The sequence below is a fragment of the Somniosus microcephalus genome, chromosome 2, assembly GCF_052327205.1.
Source record: "Somniosus microcephalus isolate GS21.2 chromosome 2, FLI_Smic_1.0, whole genome shotgun sequence".
Taxonomy (NCBI): Eukaryota; Metazoa; Chordata; class Chondrichthyes; order Squaliformes; family Somniosidae; genus Somniosus; species Somniosus microcephalus.
The window spans coordinates 232,188,897-232,205,706 of record NC_140988.1 but is presented as its reverse complement, the minus strand read 5'-3'; the positions used below and the strand labels follow the sequence as shown (position 1 = coordinate 232,205,706).

General features: G+C 44.7%; 1 protein-coding gene across 5 annotated transcripts in view; it reads left to right on the top strand.

The window, feature by feature from the left end:
- The window catches only part of lnx1 (ligand of numb-protein X 1), a 353,323-nt gene that overhangs the window by 241,461 nt on the left and 95,052 nt on the right, over positions 1-16,810 (top strand). For 4 of the 5 annotated variants that reach the window (XR_015074155.1, XM_085969955.1, XM_085969956.1 and 1 more), the window contains exon 6: positions 8,691-9,050. Coding sequence is in view for 4 of the 5 variants with exons in the window: in XM_085969955.1 (XP_085826081.1) it covers positions 8,691-9,050 (360 nt within the window). In the remaining variant the exon portion in view is untranslated. Of the gene's footprint in view, positions 1-8,690; positions 9,051-16,549; positions 16,713-16,810 lie in introns of all 5 variants that reach the window. The other variant, XM_085969954.1, reaches the window with a different exon arrangement.

Here is a 16,810-nt window from a genome sequence, read left to right as displayed (position 1 = left end):
TTCCTAGAATTTGTCAAGAAAATGCTTTTCAACGATCATGCAGAGATAGCTCCTCCACTCCAGGAAGGCCAAGAGTGTTGGTACCTCCCTTCCTTCGGAGTCTATCACCCCAAAAAGCCGGAACAGATCCGCGTGGTGTTTGACTCCAGTGCACCATATCAGGGAGTCTCTCTCAATGACGTACTCCTCACAGGGCCCGATCTTAACAACAGCCTCTTGGGAGTGCTCATGAGATTCAGGAAAGAGCCCGTCGCCATCACTGCCGATATCCAGCACATGTTTCATTGCTTCGTGGTGAGAGAAGACCACAGAGACTTCCTCCGCTTCCTGTGGTATCGGGACAATGACCCCAATAGAGACATTGTGGACTACAGAATGCGTGTCCATGTCTTTGCGAATAGCCCATCCCCTGCTGTCGCCATATCCAGACTAAGGAGGGCTGCCAAGGAAGAAGACGACGACGTTGGCAGTGATGTGAGAGGGTTCATCGAACGAGAGTTCTATGTCGACGACGCACTGAAGTCATTCCCGACCGAAGCAGAGGCCATCAGTACCCTCTGACGAGCCCAGGAGCTACTTGCACTATCCAACCTCAGGCTGCATAAGATAGCCTCTAACAGACCAGCAGTGATGGAGGCATTCCCCCCTGAAGATCGTGCTAAGGACATCAAAGACCTAGACCTCTTCACTGATGACCTCCCCCTACAGCGTAGCCTAGGGGTGTCATGGAACATAGCAACAGACACGTTCACGTTCCAAGTCTTAGATGTCAGGAAACCCTTCACACGTAGAGGAGTGCTCTCTACAGTCAACAGTCTATATGACCCTCTCGGCTTCTTAGCCCCTGTCACCATACAAGGCAGGCTGCTCCTCAGGGAACTCTCCACACGCGCTGAAGAGTGGGATTCATTTCTCCCTGAAGAGATGGAAGCAGAGTGGGACAGATGGAGAGACTCACTCCAAGACTTATAGGAAATCCGAATACCTCGCTGCTATTCGTCTTTCTCTCCCCCAAATGCTCAATTCAAAGAACTTTGTGTTTTTGCAGACGCATCCGCTAAGGCCATTGCAAGCGTGGCTTATCTGAAGGTCACCACTCAAGAAGGACAAAGCAAAATCAGCTTCGTCTTTGATAGAGGCAAGTTGGCGCCCCAGCCAGACCTCACCATACCCAGATTGGAACTGTGCGTAGCAGAACACAACCTACCCCCTCACAGCACAATCTACGGAAGCTGCATCCTATCATCGACACCGACGGACTGTCTCTGAGGTGGTTCTTCTTTTGTCGCCAGAGGACTCCAGTGACAAGTAGAGTTCGGACTATGTGGAGTCGTTAACGACCCCAGATGGGGAGTGTTCTGGACTGATGGACTATTTTATGTGTGCAGATAGCACCCTCTGGTGGTGGTTATGTGTTAGTGTGTTTGTATGAAACAGAGGTCATTTGACCTTTGTTCCTTTCTTCCTGTGTAAGCCAGGAAGTAGAATTCCAGGAAGAACCTGGCAGTAATGGAGGATTCCATAAGGGTTTCACAATCCAATGTAATCTGATTTCATATGTTAGGCCAAGCGCAATATCTGTGAGTATCTTTGTTTCTTAGCATAATAGCAATGTTGTCGGAGTAGTATTTTGATAACACTATGTTTATAAAAGGTTAATATTTGATAGTTACAGAAGTGAGTCCAAATGTTAGTTAGTTATACAATTAGTCTATTCTACTGTTGTAAATATGTTTATATCTTATGTAATATCGAATGTATAGTACTCAGTTTATGTACAAAACATACTTTATCTTTGTTTACAGTTTCACAAATTTGTTCAAGTAAAGGCTTCAAACAGCAAACGGCTTCACAAAGAATTATTTTGAATAAGTGTTTAACTTGTTGGATAACTAGATAGGAGCACGTCTAGCGCAGCCAGTACACATTCTCTTCCTCAGGCGACCAAAGGCTGCACTGGCACACTGAAGGCAGTGTTGGACTTTATCATCGACATCTGTCCTTGTTGACAGTAGGCTCCTGAGAAATGGAAAGTGGTCCACATTGTCCAAGGCCTCGTCATGGATTTTGATAATCGGGGAGCAGTACTGTGTGGCGGGGGCAGGTTGGTAGAGGCCTTTGTCTTACGGATGTTTAGTGTAAGGCCCATGCTCTCGTACGCTTCAGTGAAGGTGTTGACGATGGTTTGGAGCTCGGCCTCAGTGTGCGCAGATGCAAGCGTTGTCTGCATACTGTAATTCGATGACAGAGGATTGGACGACCTTGGATCTGGACTGGAGGAGATGGAGGTTGAACAGTTTCTCATTTGTCCTGTATATTAGCTCCACTCCAGCGGGGAGCTTACTGAGGGTGAGATGGAGCATTGCAGCAAGGAAGATTGAGATGAGCATTGGTGCGATGACACAGCCATGCTTGACCCCAGTTCATACGTGAATTGGGTCTGTGGTAGATCTGTTGGTCCAGATCACGGCTTGCATGTCGTCATGAAGCAGGCGGAGGATGGTGACAAACTTTTGAGGGCAGCCGAATTTGAGGAGGACACTCCATAATCCCTCACGGTTGACGGTGTCTAAGGCCTTTGTGAGGTCTTGTAGTTGACGCGCAGTGAAGATCATGTCCATTGTGCCCCTTAGTGGGCGGAATCCGCATTGCGACTCTGGAAGGAGCTTTTTGGCCACTGGGAGAAGAGGATTGAGGAGGATTCTTGCGATTACTTTCCCTGTGGCAGACAGCAGGGAAACTCCTCTGTAATTACCACAATTGAACTTGTCACCCTTCTTGAAGATGGTCACAATTATGGCGTCTCTGAGGTCCCCGGCATGCTCTCCTCCTTCCAAATAAGAGAAATTAGTTCATGAATTTGTGCCAGTAGTGCTTCTCTGCCATGTTTTAGCACCTCGGAGGGGATTCCATTTGCTCCTGAGGCCTTGTTATTCTTCAGTTCTCAGGTGGCCTTTTCAACCTCATGCCAGGCTGGGGTGGTGCTGAGATGGTGGCGGGTAGCATGCTGCGGGATGGAGTTGAGGACACTCTCGTCGAAGACAGCGTCTCAGTTAAGGAGATCTTCGAAGTGTTCCTTCCAGCGGGCACTGACTGCCTCTCTGTCCTTGATGAGTACCTCTCTGTTCTTGGCCCGCAGTGGGGTAAGACCTTGGGTGCTTGGGCCGTAGATGGTCTTGACTGCGCTAAAGAATCCACGCACGTCATGGTTGTCAGCTAGCTGCTGGATCTCCTGCGCTTTCTCCACCCACCATCTGTTCTTTAGGTCGCGAGTTTTTTGTTGGACCTCGGCCTTCAGGCGTCTGTAGAGCTGCTTTCTTGCTCTCGAGTTCTGTTGCTGTTTCCAGATCAGGAATGCCTTGCACTTGCGGCTTATTAGCTCCGGTCATTCTCGTCAAACCAGTCTTGGTGTTTCCTGGTCGAATGACCAAGCGTCTCTTCACAGGTGCTGATTATGGAAGCCGCAAGTGCAGGCCAGGCACTGTGGACACTCTGTGTCTCTGAATCACTGGGAGGAGTCAGGCTGGTTGTGAGGCACAGGCTGAATAGGGCTTTCTTAGCAGGGTCTTTGAGTGCTCCAGCGTTAATTTTCCTGCGGCATTGCTTCTGTTGCCACCACTGTTTTGGGGCTACATTGATGGAGATGACGGAGCGGATTAGGCAGTGGTCTGGCCATCAGTCGTCAGCTCCTGTCATGGCACGGGTTATGCGGACGTCCTTGCGGCCCCTCGCTCGGACGACAACGTAGTCCAGCAGGTGCCAGTGCTTGGAGCGAGAGTGTTGCCATAAAGCCTTGTACCTGTCTCTCTGACGGAACAAGGCGTTGCTTATGACAAGGCCATGTTCTAAGCATTTCCTCAGGAGTGATTGAAGACTGCCTTCATATTTAATTGGAGTTTTTTTCAAATAACCATTCTCTATTACTACTGTTCATGTGGGAAACACAATTTTCAAAAGAAAGCAGTGACTGAAGAGTTTTAACAGTGCACTGTGTCTTTATTGAAAATAATAATTGAGGTGTGGAGTATGTTTTTAACATGTGTTCCTATGCTTTCTTGTGTATGCACTTGTGCAGTGATTTTTCTACTGTGCTACTCCCATATGGTGTACAATTAGAAGGGATAAATATTCTTTAGCTAGGACCCCAGCTATTCACAATATATATTAATATTAATGGGCCAGAACTTCGGGTGAGTACGCGCTGGGTACTCATGCGTAGGCCCAATGAAAGTGCCGGTTTCGTGCATGCACTGCGCATGCGCGGGAAACCGGAACTTACGTTCCCTTAAAGGAAGGGGTTCACAGGTCGAACACGTGCGCCAGAGAGGCAGCGCGTACGCCTGGAACTTCCATTTTTTTTGCAGGTTTCTCCGGGAGGGTAAGTCTCCAGGAGCTACGCTTGTAAAAAGCAGTTGCAAGGCCTGCTTTTAACAAGGTAAGTGGTGAATTAAGTTAAATTAAAACATTTTTTCCACAGGTTTATTATTTTTAAATACTTTAAAGAAAGGTAAGTTTATTTTTAGCCCCGTTAGAAACTGTAATTAATTTTTTTCAAAAATTTAAATTGTTTAAAATAGTTATTTTATGTAATTTATAGTTATTTTTAAAATGTGTTTTAAAAAAAAATTTATTTGAAGTTTTAGTGATGTTTTGGGGCTGAATTGTATTCATAGATTTGACAGGTCTTCCTGTCAAATCTATGTATACAGATCCCGTGCTACCATTGGCTCTCCATGGCCCACGTGATCCCAGGGGACGCTTCGAACTAACTGCGCCCCTGGGATACACAAGCACTGCGCGCCGGCAGTTGGAGCAGGCCCAGGATCGGAATCCCACGCGGGCCCACAGCACAACGGCCGGTGCGCTAGGTAAGTACAGGTCGGAGGCTTGCACCCGCGGGAAGCCTCCGACCCGAATTTCTGGGCCATTAATGATCTATGTAAGAAGTCACACGACACCAGGTTATAGTCCAACAGTTTTATTTGAAATCACAAGCTTTCGGAGCGCTGCTCCTTCGTCAAGTGAAGTGCTCCGAAAGCTTATGATTTCAAATAAAACTGTTGGACTATAACCTGGTGTCGTGTGACTTCTTACATTTGTCCACCCCAGTCCAACACCGGCATCTCCACACCATTAATGATCTAGACGAGAGAACTAGATGTAATATCTTCAAGTTTGCAGACGACACAAAGCTGGCTGGGCGTGTGTGCTGTGAGGAGGATGCAGAGAAACTCCAGTATGATTTGGACAGGTTGGGTGATTGAGCACATGCATGGCAGATGCAGTATAACGTGGATAAATGCAAGGTTATCCACTTTGGTGGCAAAAACAGGAAGGCAGATTATTATCTGAATGGCAATAGATTGGGAAAAGGAGAAATGCAACGAGACCTGGGTGTCCTTGTGCACCAGTCGCTGAAGGTAAGCATGCAGGTGCAGCAGGCGGTTAAGAAGGCAAATGGCCTTCATAGCGAGAGGATTCAAGTGCAGGAGCAAGGATGTCTTTCTGCAGTTGTACAGGGCCTTGGTGAGACCACATCTTGAGTATTGTGTGCAGCTTTGGTCGCCTTACCTGACGAAGGATGTTCTTGCCATGGAGGGAGTGCAGCGAAGATTCACCAGACTGATACCTGGGATGGCAGGAATGACTTATGAGGAGAGAGTGGGTCGATTAGGCTTATATTCGCTAGAGTTTAGAAGAATGAGAGGGGATCTCATTGAAACTTATAATATTCTAACAGGACTAGACAGACTAGATGCAGGAAGGATGTTCCCGATGGTTGGGGAGTCCAGAACCAGGGGTCATAGTCTAAGGATAAGGGGTAAGCCATTTAGTGCAGAGATGAGGTGGAATTTCTTCACCCAGAGAGTGGTGAACCTGTGGAATTCTCTACCACAAAAGGCAGTTGAGGCCAATTCATTAAATATATTCAAGAAGGAGTTAGATATATTTCTTAAGGCTAAAGGGATCAAGGGATATGGAGAGAAGACAGGGACAGGGTACTGAACTTGAATGATCAGCCATGATCTCATTCAATGGCAGAGCAGGCTCGAGGGGCCGAATGGCCTACTCCTGCTCCTATCTTCTACGTTTCTAATCATAGAATGATTACAGCACAGAAGCAGGCCATTTGGCCCATTGAGCCTGTGCCGGCTCTCTGCAAGAGCACTTCAGTTAGTCCCACTCTCCCGACCTTTCGCCGTAGCCCTGCAAATTTCTTTCCTTCCAGTACTTATCCAATTCCCTTTTGAAAGCCTTGATTGAATCTGCCTCCACCACCCTTTCAGGTAGTACATTCCAGATCCTGACCACTCGCTGAGTTAAAAAGTTTTTCCTCGTGTCACTTTTGGTCCTTCTGCCAATCACCTTGAATCTGTGTCCTCTGGTTTTTGACCCTTCCTCCAATGGGAACAGTTTCTCTCTATCTACTCTGTGTAGATCCCTCATGATTTTGAACACCTCTATCAAATCTTCTCTCAACCTTCTCTGCTCTAAGGAGAACAACCCTGGCTTCTCCAGTCTACCCGTGTAACTGAAGTCCCTCATCCCTGGAACCATTCTTGTAAATCTTTTGTGCATCCTCTCTAAGGCCTTCACATCCTTCCTAAAGTATGGTGCCCAGAATTGGACACAATACCCCAGTTGTGGTCAAACCAGTGTTTTATAAAGGTTCATCATAACTTACTTGCTTTTGTATTCTATGTCTCTACTTATGAAGCCCAGGATCCTGTATGCTTTTTTAACCGCTTTCTCAACCTGCCCTGCCACCTTCAACGATTTGTGCACATATATCCTCAGGTCTCTCTGTTCATGCACCCCCTTTAGAATTGTACCCTTTAGTTTATATTCTCTCTCCTCATTCTTCCTACCAAAATGTATCATTTTGCACTTTTCTGTATTAAACTTCCTCTGCCATGTGTCCGCCCATTCCACCAGCCTGTCTATGTCTTCTTGAAGTCTATCACTATCCTCCTCACTGTTAACTATACTTCCATGTTTAGTGTCATCTGCAAATTTTGAAATTGTGCCCTCTACTCCCAAGTCCAAATCATTAATATATATCAAAAAAAGCAATGATCCTAGTACCAACCCCTGGGGAACACCTTCCTCCAGTCCAATAAACAATCGTTCACCACTAACTCTGTTTCCTGTCACTTGTCCAATTTCCTAACCATGCTGCCACTGTCCCTTTTATTCCATGGGCTTCAACTTTTCTGGCAAGCCTATTATGTGGCACTTTATCAAATGCCTTTGGAAGTCCATGTACACCACATCAAGCGCATTGCCCTCATCAACCCTCTCTGTTACCTCATCAAAAAATTCAATCAAGTTAGATTTGCCTTTAACAAATCCGTGCTGGCTTTCCTTAATTAATCCACACTTGTCCAAGTGACTGTTAATTTTGTCCCGGGTTATTGTTTCTAAAAGCTTCCCCATGGTTCTCTGGCGTCTTCTAAGCGCGTTGGACCCAGCTGTAGGACCCCAGTGTCTTGACCGCATCAGTGGGAGCAAGTAATTTAATAAGTTCCTTTCTATGCATTGGAACATAGTGGTGTATGCTGTAATTATTTGCTTCTTACCCCTTCCCCCCAGTTTCCGGTATTTCTTTGTGGGCCACAAATCTGAAAAATTGTGGGTTAGTTTTAAATGTCTCATGTTTTGAACTCAAATTGCCAAAAGTTAATTTCCAAATATGAAAAGGTTAGCCACCTAAGCCTTTCTTTGTTTGCTGTTGGCTTCAACTTTACAAGACTATGAAACATTTCCATTAAACAAAAATGATTATGAACCTATAAAAATATGGTTTCAGTTTAACATTTAATGACTCGGGAGGTCAACCAATTTACTGAGGACCCAATCAAATAAGCAGGCTTAACTAATCAGTTAATACTAGCTCAGTACGAAATATTGATGTAATGTAATGATAATAGTAGATGCGCTGTATTTCCTGTCGGCTATATCACATTTTCTGTCATTTATTTTTAGGCAAATATATTCCAGGCAAATGTTTTTGTATCTGGTTGACTCGCATGCAAATTTTGTTGAACCAGCCTATTTAAAAAAGAGAAAGACAGTCATTTGCAAAACTCAAAGAAGCGTACATGTTAACATGGGTCAGAATGTCTGTAGTCTATGGTTTAAAAAGAAAATAACATTAGCAATTACACTTAAAATAAAAAATGAAAGAAAATCAGCCATTTCTTCCTGGGTCCTGATCTAGAGACTGAAGAACAGGCACTGTTTCCCTCATCAAACCATTAAACTCAGATTATTCTGAGGCTCTGTTTACATCACAACTTTGTGGCATTAAAATGGATATAGTTCCACCTTATCAGTAGAATAAGAAGTTGTGCAATACATTATTTAACATTTCTATCCTTTATAAAACAACATATCCAACATCAATAGCAAGCTATCAGAGATCTTGGAATCCATAATACAGTATTTGTATTTTGCGCATACTGTATATATAATAGTCTTGCATGAAGCACGCATTTCCTGTAACTGTCGCACTCCTTGCAACACTTCCCCCATCACATTTTGTTGATAGCACCCCATTATAAAACAGCGTGTGCTCCAGCTTACCTCACATAACACTATTGAAAATTTGTTTTTTAATATAATATTCTCAGATTTCAATGTCTTAATGATTTATTTTTGTGTTTATGATTATAATTTTTTTTGTCCAGGTAAATGGAACTGACATAAAAAGTGTACCTCATAACTATGCACTTGCAGTATTGAAACAGCCCTGCCAGATCCTACTGCTTAGTGTGCTTCGAGAACAGCTCTATAAGCGCAGAAACAGCATTGAAAGTAACTGCTCCAGAGATGACAGCTTCCATGTTATTCTCCACAAGTGTGCTGATCAACAGCTGGGAATAAAGTTGGTCCGCAGGTCTGATGAATCTGGAGTTTTTATATTTAATTTACTTGAAGGAGGCCTAGCTGCCCAAGATGGCCAGCTGCATGTGAATGACCGAGTACTGGCCATCAACGGACACGATCTTCGCCATGGCTCTCCTGAAATTGCAGCACATTTTATACAGGTTAGTTTTATGAACACAATTATTTATAACTGATGCGGTTGACCGGCCTTACAATGATATTCATAGCTTTGCAGTATCATCCGACTACCAGGATGCTAGAAGGCAAACAAGATGGACTGTGGCCTTTTTTGTCCAGCAATTCCTATGTTCCTAGAAAAAGAATAGTTAGTAACTCACAAGGTTATTTTGTAGTTGCTAATTTGATACAATTTAAGTCCTGAAGCTAGTCTAGTAATAATTAGTTCTGTATTAAATAAGCTGTAATGGATGAATTCACTGACTTGAGAAAGACTGGAATAACAAGGTCTCACCCTTGGTTCATTAGTAGCACTCTTGCCTCTGAGTCAGGAGGTCATGCTTCAAGCTCAATTTCAGAGACTTGAGTACTGATGAAGTACTGCACTGTCAGAGATGCCGTCTTTCGGATGAGAGACTAAAACGAGGCCCTGTCTGCCCTCTCGGGTGAACGTAAAAGATCCCATGGCACTTTTTGAAGAAGAGAATGAGAGTTCCCCTGGATGTCTTGACCCACAGTTATCCCTCAACTAACATCACTTAAAACAAACAGATTACCTGGTCATTTATCTCACTGGTGTTGTGGGACCTTGCAATGTGTAAATTGGCTGCCGTTTTCCCCTGCGTTACAACAATGACTAAACTTTAAAAGTACTTCATTGGCTTTGAAGTGTTTTGGGATGTCCTGATGTAGTGAAAGGCACTATGTAATTCCAAGTTTGTTCTTTTCTTTCTAATTAATGCATGATACAGGGTCCAACATTTAGCACATTTAATAAAATGAATAGATAATAAAAACAGGAAATGCTGGAAACACTCAACAGGTTGTGCAGCATCTGTGGAAAGAGGAAGATAGCATTAAAGTTTTAGGTCGATGACCTTTCATCAGAACTGGAAGATGTTACAGATGAACAGCTTACAAGGAGGAACAGAGCCAGGGAAAAGGGGATGGGAAGAAAGAAAGAATTGTCAGTGATTAGGGGGGAGGACAGGAGATGATTGAATAACACAAGCGATGACGGTTTAAGACAGAAGGAGGCAATAATGAAAGAAATTAGAGAAATAAAAGTTTCCGGAACCCAGAGGATGTGTAAGTAATTACAGCACAATAGCAGAGGGGGTGGACGCTTGGAAAATCTGGCAAAAAGAAGGCGGCTTCAGTGGTTTGGGTGTATGGTGGGGGGAAAAAAGCAGGCGACACCAGAGGTGCGGACCACCCTGCTGATCCCCATCCCAAGCAGCAACCCACAACCTCCCCCATTCCCAATTGCTGGTGCATCCACCCTACATTACCAGCACCTGCTGTCCAAGAGAAAATAGGAGCGGTGGTTAAGGTCTGAATTTGTTAATCAGTGTTAAGGCCAGATGTCTGTCAAGTACTTAGTAGAAAGATGAGGTGCTTTTCCTTGAGCTTTCATTCAGCTTCATTGGAACAGTATAGGTTGCCAAGGTCATAAAAGTGAGAGTGCGAGTGGGATGGAAGCTCAGGGTCACACTTGCAGGCGGAACGGATGTATTCAGCAAAGCGAACAATATGGAGGAGACTGTATAATGAGCAGGAAATACAGTCAGAGGTTGGAAATCACGCTCTCATCTGGAAGGAGTGTTTGGGGCTCTGGATGGTGGTATGGGGGAAGGTGAAAGGGCAGGTGTTGCATCTCTCGCGCTTGCATGGGAAGGTCCCGAGGGAAGGAGAGCCGCTATTAGGGATGCTGGAGCAGTGGACCAGGGTGTCACAAAGGAAACGGTCTTTTCGGAATGCTGAACAGAGACGGAGAGGAGGATGTGTTTTGACTAGGTGGTGATATCACATTGGAGGTGGTAGAAATGGTGGATGATCCTTTGAATGTGGAGGCTGGTGAGGACAAGGGGATCCTATCTTGAATCTGAGAGGGAGGAGAAGGGGTGAGAGCAGAACTGTGGGGAATGGAACAGACATGGTTGAGGGCCCTGTTGGAAGGGAATCGTTAGCTGAGAAAAATGACATTTCAGAAGTTGGTGTGGGAAGTAATATCGTCAGAGCAAATGCAACGGAGAAACTGGGAGAAGCAAATGGAGTCCTTACAGGAAGTGGAGTGGGAAGAAGTATAATTGAGGTAGCTGTAGGAGTGAGTGGGCTTGTACTAGATAGCAGTAGATAGTCTATCTCCAGAGTTGGAGATAGAAAAGTTGAGGAAGGGATGGGAAGAGTCAGAGATGGACCACATGAAGGTAAGGGAGGGGTGAAAGTTAGAAGCAAAGGTAATGAAATTCTCTAGCTCAGGGTGAGAACAAGAAGCAGCACCATCCAATGAAACAGAAAACATAAACATGGCATGGAACACCTCTGGCTAATGAGGACAGAGTTGGAATAAAAACCGATTCAATCATTCATACACTGACATCAGTGTTGATGAATGGTCAGTAGTCAACACTACTCCCATGTCCTGAACATCAGTCTCCTTGTACACTTGTACATTAACTTTTACCTGGCACATACTACATGAATTTGCTTCCCACTGAGGCTCCGCAATTATCCTCGACATTGATCAGGTATATAGATTCCAGTGAGAAACTAGGAGAAGGCAGATGGAACTACAGCTGGCTGTTAGACCACAAATTACATACTTCTGAAACCCACATGGTCATCAATATCGGACACATAAACAAGAGTGCCACCTATTCAGACCTTGAAATCAGAACTTTTGGTACTGAAAGTAATTACAAACATACAGTCCTGAGCACAATCAAAGCACCAGAAAATAGCTAGCTTGTCTTGTTTAAAAATACAAATCTGCAGGAATGTTGGCCATTGTTGGTGATGAATAATATTGAAATAGCTACTTTTTAGTTGTAGGGATAAACATTCAGGTAAAATTGTACTTCAGGCTTGGATTTAGTTTTGGAATTTTTCAATGACCCTAGACAATGTAACAAGAGTAAAGTGGCTCCTTAAGTGGCAAATAGCACCATAAACAAACCTAATCTTCAGGACTGTTGCTTGTTACAATTAACTGAATCATCATATTAAACCATTCCAAACCAGATAGTCGACCATCATCCAAAAGAAAAACCTCTTAAAGTTTTGATGTTGAACAGACTCAAAGGAGATTCACAGTTATTTTAATGATTGAAACTGATTTTGTAACATGGATTCATAGTGTGCAAGTCCCTATATTAATCTGCACAGTTCCAATGTGCCGTTTGCGATTTTGCTTACTTAACAAATTAAGCTACATTCTTCAATCTGTATGTAAAAAAAACAAATTGTAAAAGCTGCTGTAAACTCTACCCACCTCTACTCAAGTAGCTGGCGTGCATGGGAAATCACAGCCCTGACATATAAACATGCTTTATGGCTCTCGGACCCAGCTATCAATTCAATTTTATTGTACTCTTGTTACATTACTCAGCAGTAATTCATTTGTCTGAACCACAAGGATCTATTTGAAAGGTAAGAATGGATTAATAGGTGCTTCACAAATTGGATTTTAGTGAGTAATAGATAAATTGATGCAGACCAATTTATTTCTAAATTTAACAACTGAAATTTTCAAAGCACAATTTATGCTGATGTGCAATATTTTTAAAACAGCAAATTTAAAGAATTACTTCAGAAATGCCTCATCTGCCAGATTGATTCTGCAAAAGATAGTTTAACTGAATTTTGATTAATTTGTTAATATGTTTTAATATTGCCAGTTGTTGTATATGTTTATTTTCTGTGTGGTCCGAGCTGTCTCGCCCCAGCTACTGACTTTTTTGGTATTAATTTTCTAATACCAAAATTATTTTGAAATCAACTTATCAATTTCAGGCCAGTTCACTTAAATGCAGATTTTACAAATTAGCAATCAGATGACTTCAAAATGTGGGAACAGCAGGAAATAGTAAACAGCGTGGTCTGCACAAAGTGCTTCTAAATAGTGTTAAAGTTGAGAATTGGAGAGAGTGGGAATTCGGAGCAGAGGGGGTAGGAGGTGCAGCTTTGTGCCTCCAATACTTGTCGTGCTTTGTGTTGCAGGTAAATATTTCATTTAATCTACCTATAGCTTAAACTAGATCTAGTAATTAGTTAAAAAATTCAACTTTAAGCTAAGTTAATTAAATACATAAAGTTTAATTAATTTATAAATAAATAAAACAAGGTTATAAAGGGATGGCAGTGCAGGTGGTGTGCTGCGACTGCAGCATGTGGGAGTTTGTGGCGAGCATCGCGATCCACGATGGCCACACCTGCAGTAAGTGTCGGCATCTCGAGGAACTTCAGCTCAGAGTTTTTGAGCTGGAGCCTGAGGTGCAGACATTGTGGGGCATCAGCGAGGAGGAGAATTACCTGGACATTTTGATCCAGGAGGCAGTCGCACCCCTTAGGTTAGCTAGTGGTACAGGTCTGGTTAGTTGTCAGGGACAGGAGGGTGTGACTGCAACTCAAGCAGGTAAGGGGATTCCAGGTGCAGTGCTGGAGGAGCCTCAGCCTCTGCCTTTATCCAACAGGTATGAGGTTCTTGCCGCCTGTGTGGATGAGTGAAGAGTCTGCAGGGTGGATGAGCAAACTGACCATGGCACCATGGTACAGGAGGCCATTCAAGTGGGGGGAGTGAAAGGGAATGCAGTTGTGGTAGGGGACAGTATAGTCAGGGGGATAGATACTGTTCTCTGCAGCCATGACCGAGAGTTCCGAAGGCTGTGTTGCCTGCCCGGTGCCAGGGTTAAGGATATCTCCTCGCAGCTGGAGAAGAATTTAGATGGGAGGGGGCGGATCCAGTTGTTGTGGTCCACGTAGAAACCAACGACATAGGTAGAACTAGGAATGAGGTTCTACTGAGAGTTTGAGGAGCTAGGGTCCAAATTAAAACGCAGAACCTCAAAGGTAATAATCTCTGGATTGTTACCTGAACCATGTGCAAATTGGCATAGGGATCAGACAGTTAAATGCGTGGCTCAAAGAGTGCTGTGGGACAAAGGGGTTTCAATTCATGGGGCACTGGCACCAGTACTGGGGAAAGAAGGAGCTGTCCCATTGGGATGGGCTCCTCTTAAACCGGGCTAGGCGAATCGAATAACTAGGGCTGTAGATAAGGCTTTAAACTTTTTTTAAATGAGCGCGGGGTGGGGGGGGTGGGTTGGTGCGCGAGAGGTCAGGTGAGGGGAAATTTAGAAATCTAAAGAGAAAAGTCAAGGCAATGGAGCAGTGTAGCGATTTGGGTAAAGATAAGCAGAGTGTGACAGGAAGGGACAGAGTTTACTGGTATAAGTGCATCAGCGAATAAGGTGAAAGCAGGGAATAATGGTAAAAAGTTGAAATTAAAGGCTCTTTATCTGAATAGAATATTCATAACAATATAGACGAATTAGTGGCACAAATCGAGATAAATGGGCTTGATCCAATAGCCATTACAGAGACGTGGTTGCAAGGTGACCAAAGTTGGGAACTAAGTATTCCAGGGTACTTGACGTTTTGAAAAGACAGGCAGAAGGGAAAAGGAGGGAGGTAGCCCTGAAAACGGATGACATAAGGACAGTAGTGAGAAAGGATCTTGGCTCGGAAGATCAGGAAGTAGAATCAGTATGGGTGAAGGTAAGAAATACATGGGGCAAAAAACACTGGTGGGAGTAGTTTATAGGCTCCCTATCAATAGTTATACCATTGGACAGAGCATTAATCAAAAAATAATAGGAGCTTGTAACAAAGATCGTCGGGGTAATATATTAGCACGGATAGAGGATTGGTTAACAGACAGAAAACAGAGAGTGGGGATAAATGGGTCATTTTCAGGTTGGCAGGCTGTAACGAGTGGAGTGCCGCAAGGATCATTGCTTGGGCCTCAGCTATTTACAATCTATATTAATGACTTAGATGAAGGGACCCAATGTAATGCATCAAAGTTTTCTGACGATACAAAGCTAGGTGGGAAAGTAAACTGTGAGGAGGACACAAAGAGCCTGCAAAGGGATATGGACAGGTTAAGTGAGTGGGCAATAAGGTGGCAGATGGAGTATAATGTGAAGAACTGTGAGGTTATTCACTTTGGCAGGAAGAATAGAAAAACAGAATATTTTTTTAAAAGGTGAGAAACTATTAAACATTGGTGTTCAGAGAGATTTAGGTGTCCTCGTACAGGAAACGCAAAGTTAGCATGTAGGTACAGCAAGCAATTAGGAAGGCAAATGGTATGTTGGCCTTTATTGCAAGGGGGTTGGCATTCAAGAGTAAGGAAGTCTTACTACAATTGTACAGGCCTTTGGTAAGACCATACCTGGAGTACTGTGCACAATTTTTGTCATCTTATCTGAGGAAGGATATACTTGCCTTAGAGCTGGTGCTGCGAAGGTTCACTAGATTGATTCCTGGAATGCGAGGGTTGTGCTATGAGGAGAGATTGAGTAGATTGGGCCTATACACTCTGGAGTTTAGAATAATGAGAGGTTTTCTCATTGAAACATACAAGATTCTGAAGCCATTAACAAGGTAGATGCTGTGAGGTTGTTTCCCCTGGCTGGAGAGTCTAGAACTAGGGAATCATGGCCTAGAAATTGGGTATAGCCCCGCTTGAGGCGTTAGAACTGGCGCTGCGCAAAGTTTATAGCCAGACGAAACTTATCGCTGCCTGGCGAGATATTGGGTTGCATCGCCCCCAAAGGGGATTGAGGCGCGAACTCAGACGTTGCACGGGGCTCCTAAGGCACAAAAGTTCAGGCGCTACCCAATATCGGCGCGGACGGGCGCAGCGCAGGTGATCTCAATTACTGGAAACCACGAGACTTCCAGGCGCTGGCCGGCTCTTAAAGGGGTGGGTCAGTCAGCCTGAGCTGCCACACTCAACGCCCTGTAGGCCTCAGAATCGGCGCTCGCCCTTCTCTGGCGCAAGAAACTTGGTGAGGATGGAGAAGGTGAGACAGAGAGCAGAGCGCTTCAGCACTGAGGCTCTGGACCAGTTGGTGTCTGCAGTTGAGCGCCGTCGAGATGTTCTGTATCCTGACAATGGCAAGAGGCCGAATCAAAAGGCTTACCGGCGATCTTGGAGGGAGGTTTCTCAGAGGGTCAACTCCAACAGCATGGCGACCAGGACCCCTGTTCAGTGCAGGAAGAAATTCAACGACCTCACTCGGGTCGTTAGGGTGAGTGTTGGTTATGCAAACTTCTGATTCCCTCCATCTGCACCTAACTTCGAGGACCCTGTTGCCATGATGCCCCAATGGCCATCTGTCAGCAAGCACCCATGGCCCTTTCTGGGCACACACATGGACATTTCACTCAAGGCCACATGTAAGGGCCCTTGCACCATGGGGGGCATGAGATGATCTCTCAAGGCCTCATGTAAGGGCTCTTGCACCATGGGGGGCATGAGATGATCTCTCAAGGCATCATGTAAGGGCTCTTGCACCATGGGGGGCATGAGATGATCTCTCAAGGCATCATGTAAGGGCTCTTGCACCATGGGGGGCATGAGATGATCTCTCAAGGCATCATGTTACAGAACTTCCCCTTCTTTCCCCTGCAGTCCAAGCTGGCGACGATGCGAAAGGAGCAGCGTCGAACCGGTGGTAGACCTCCACAAGTGGTCACTCTCACGGATCTCGAGGATAGAGTGCACCAGATTCTTGGAGGACGTCTGTCTGGTCCTGTTACCACTGCAGCTGCCGACCCCATTCTCGACAGCGAGGGTAAGGCTCTCACCTTTTGCAGCTGTCTCCTTCCACTTGGTCCCCCCGCCAGCATGCTTCCTCAGTGTGCCGCAATCTGCCATGCCTTTCCGCCAACT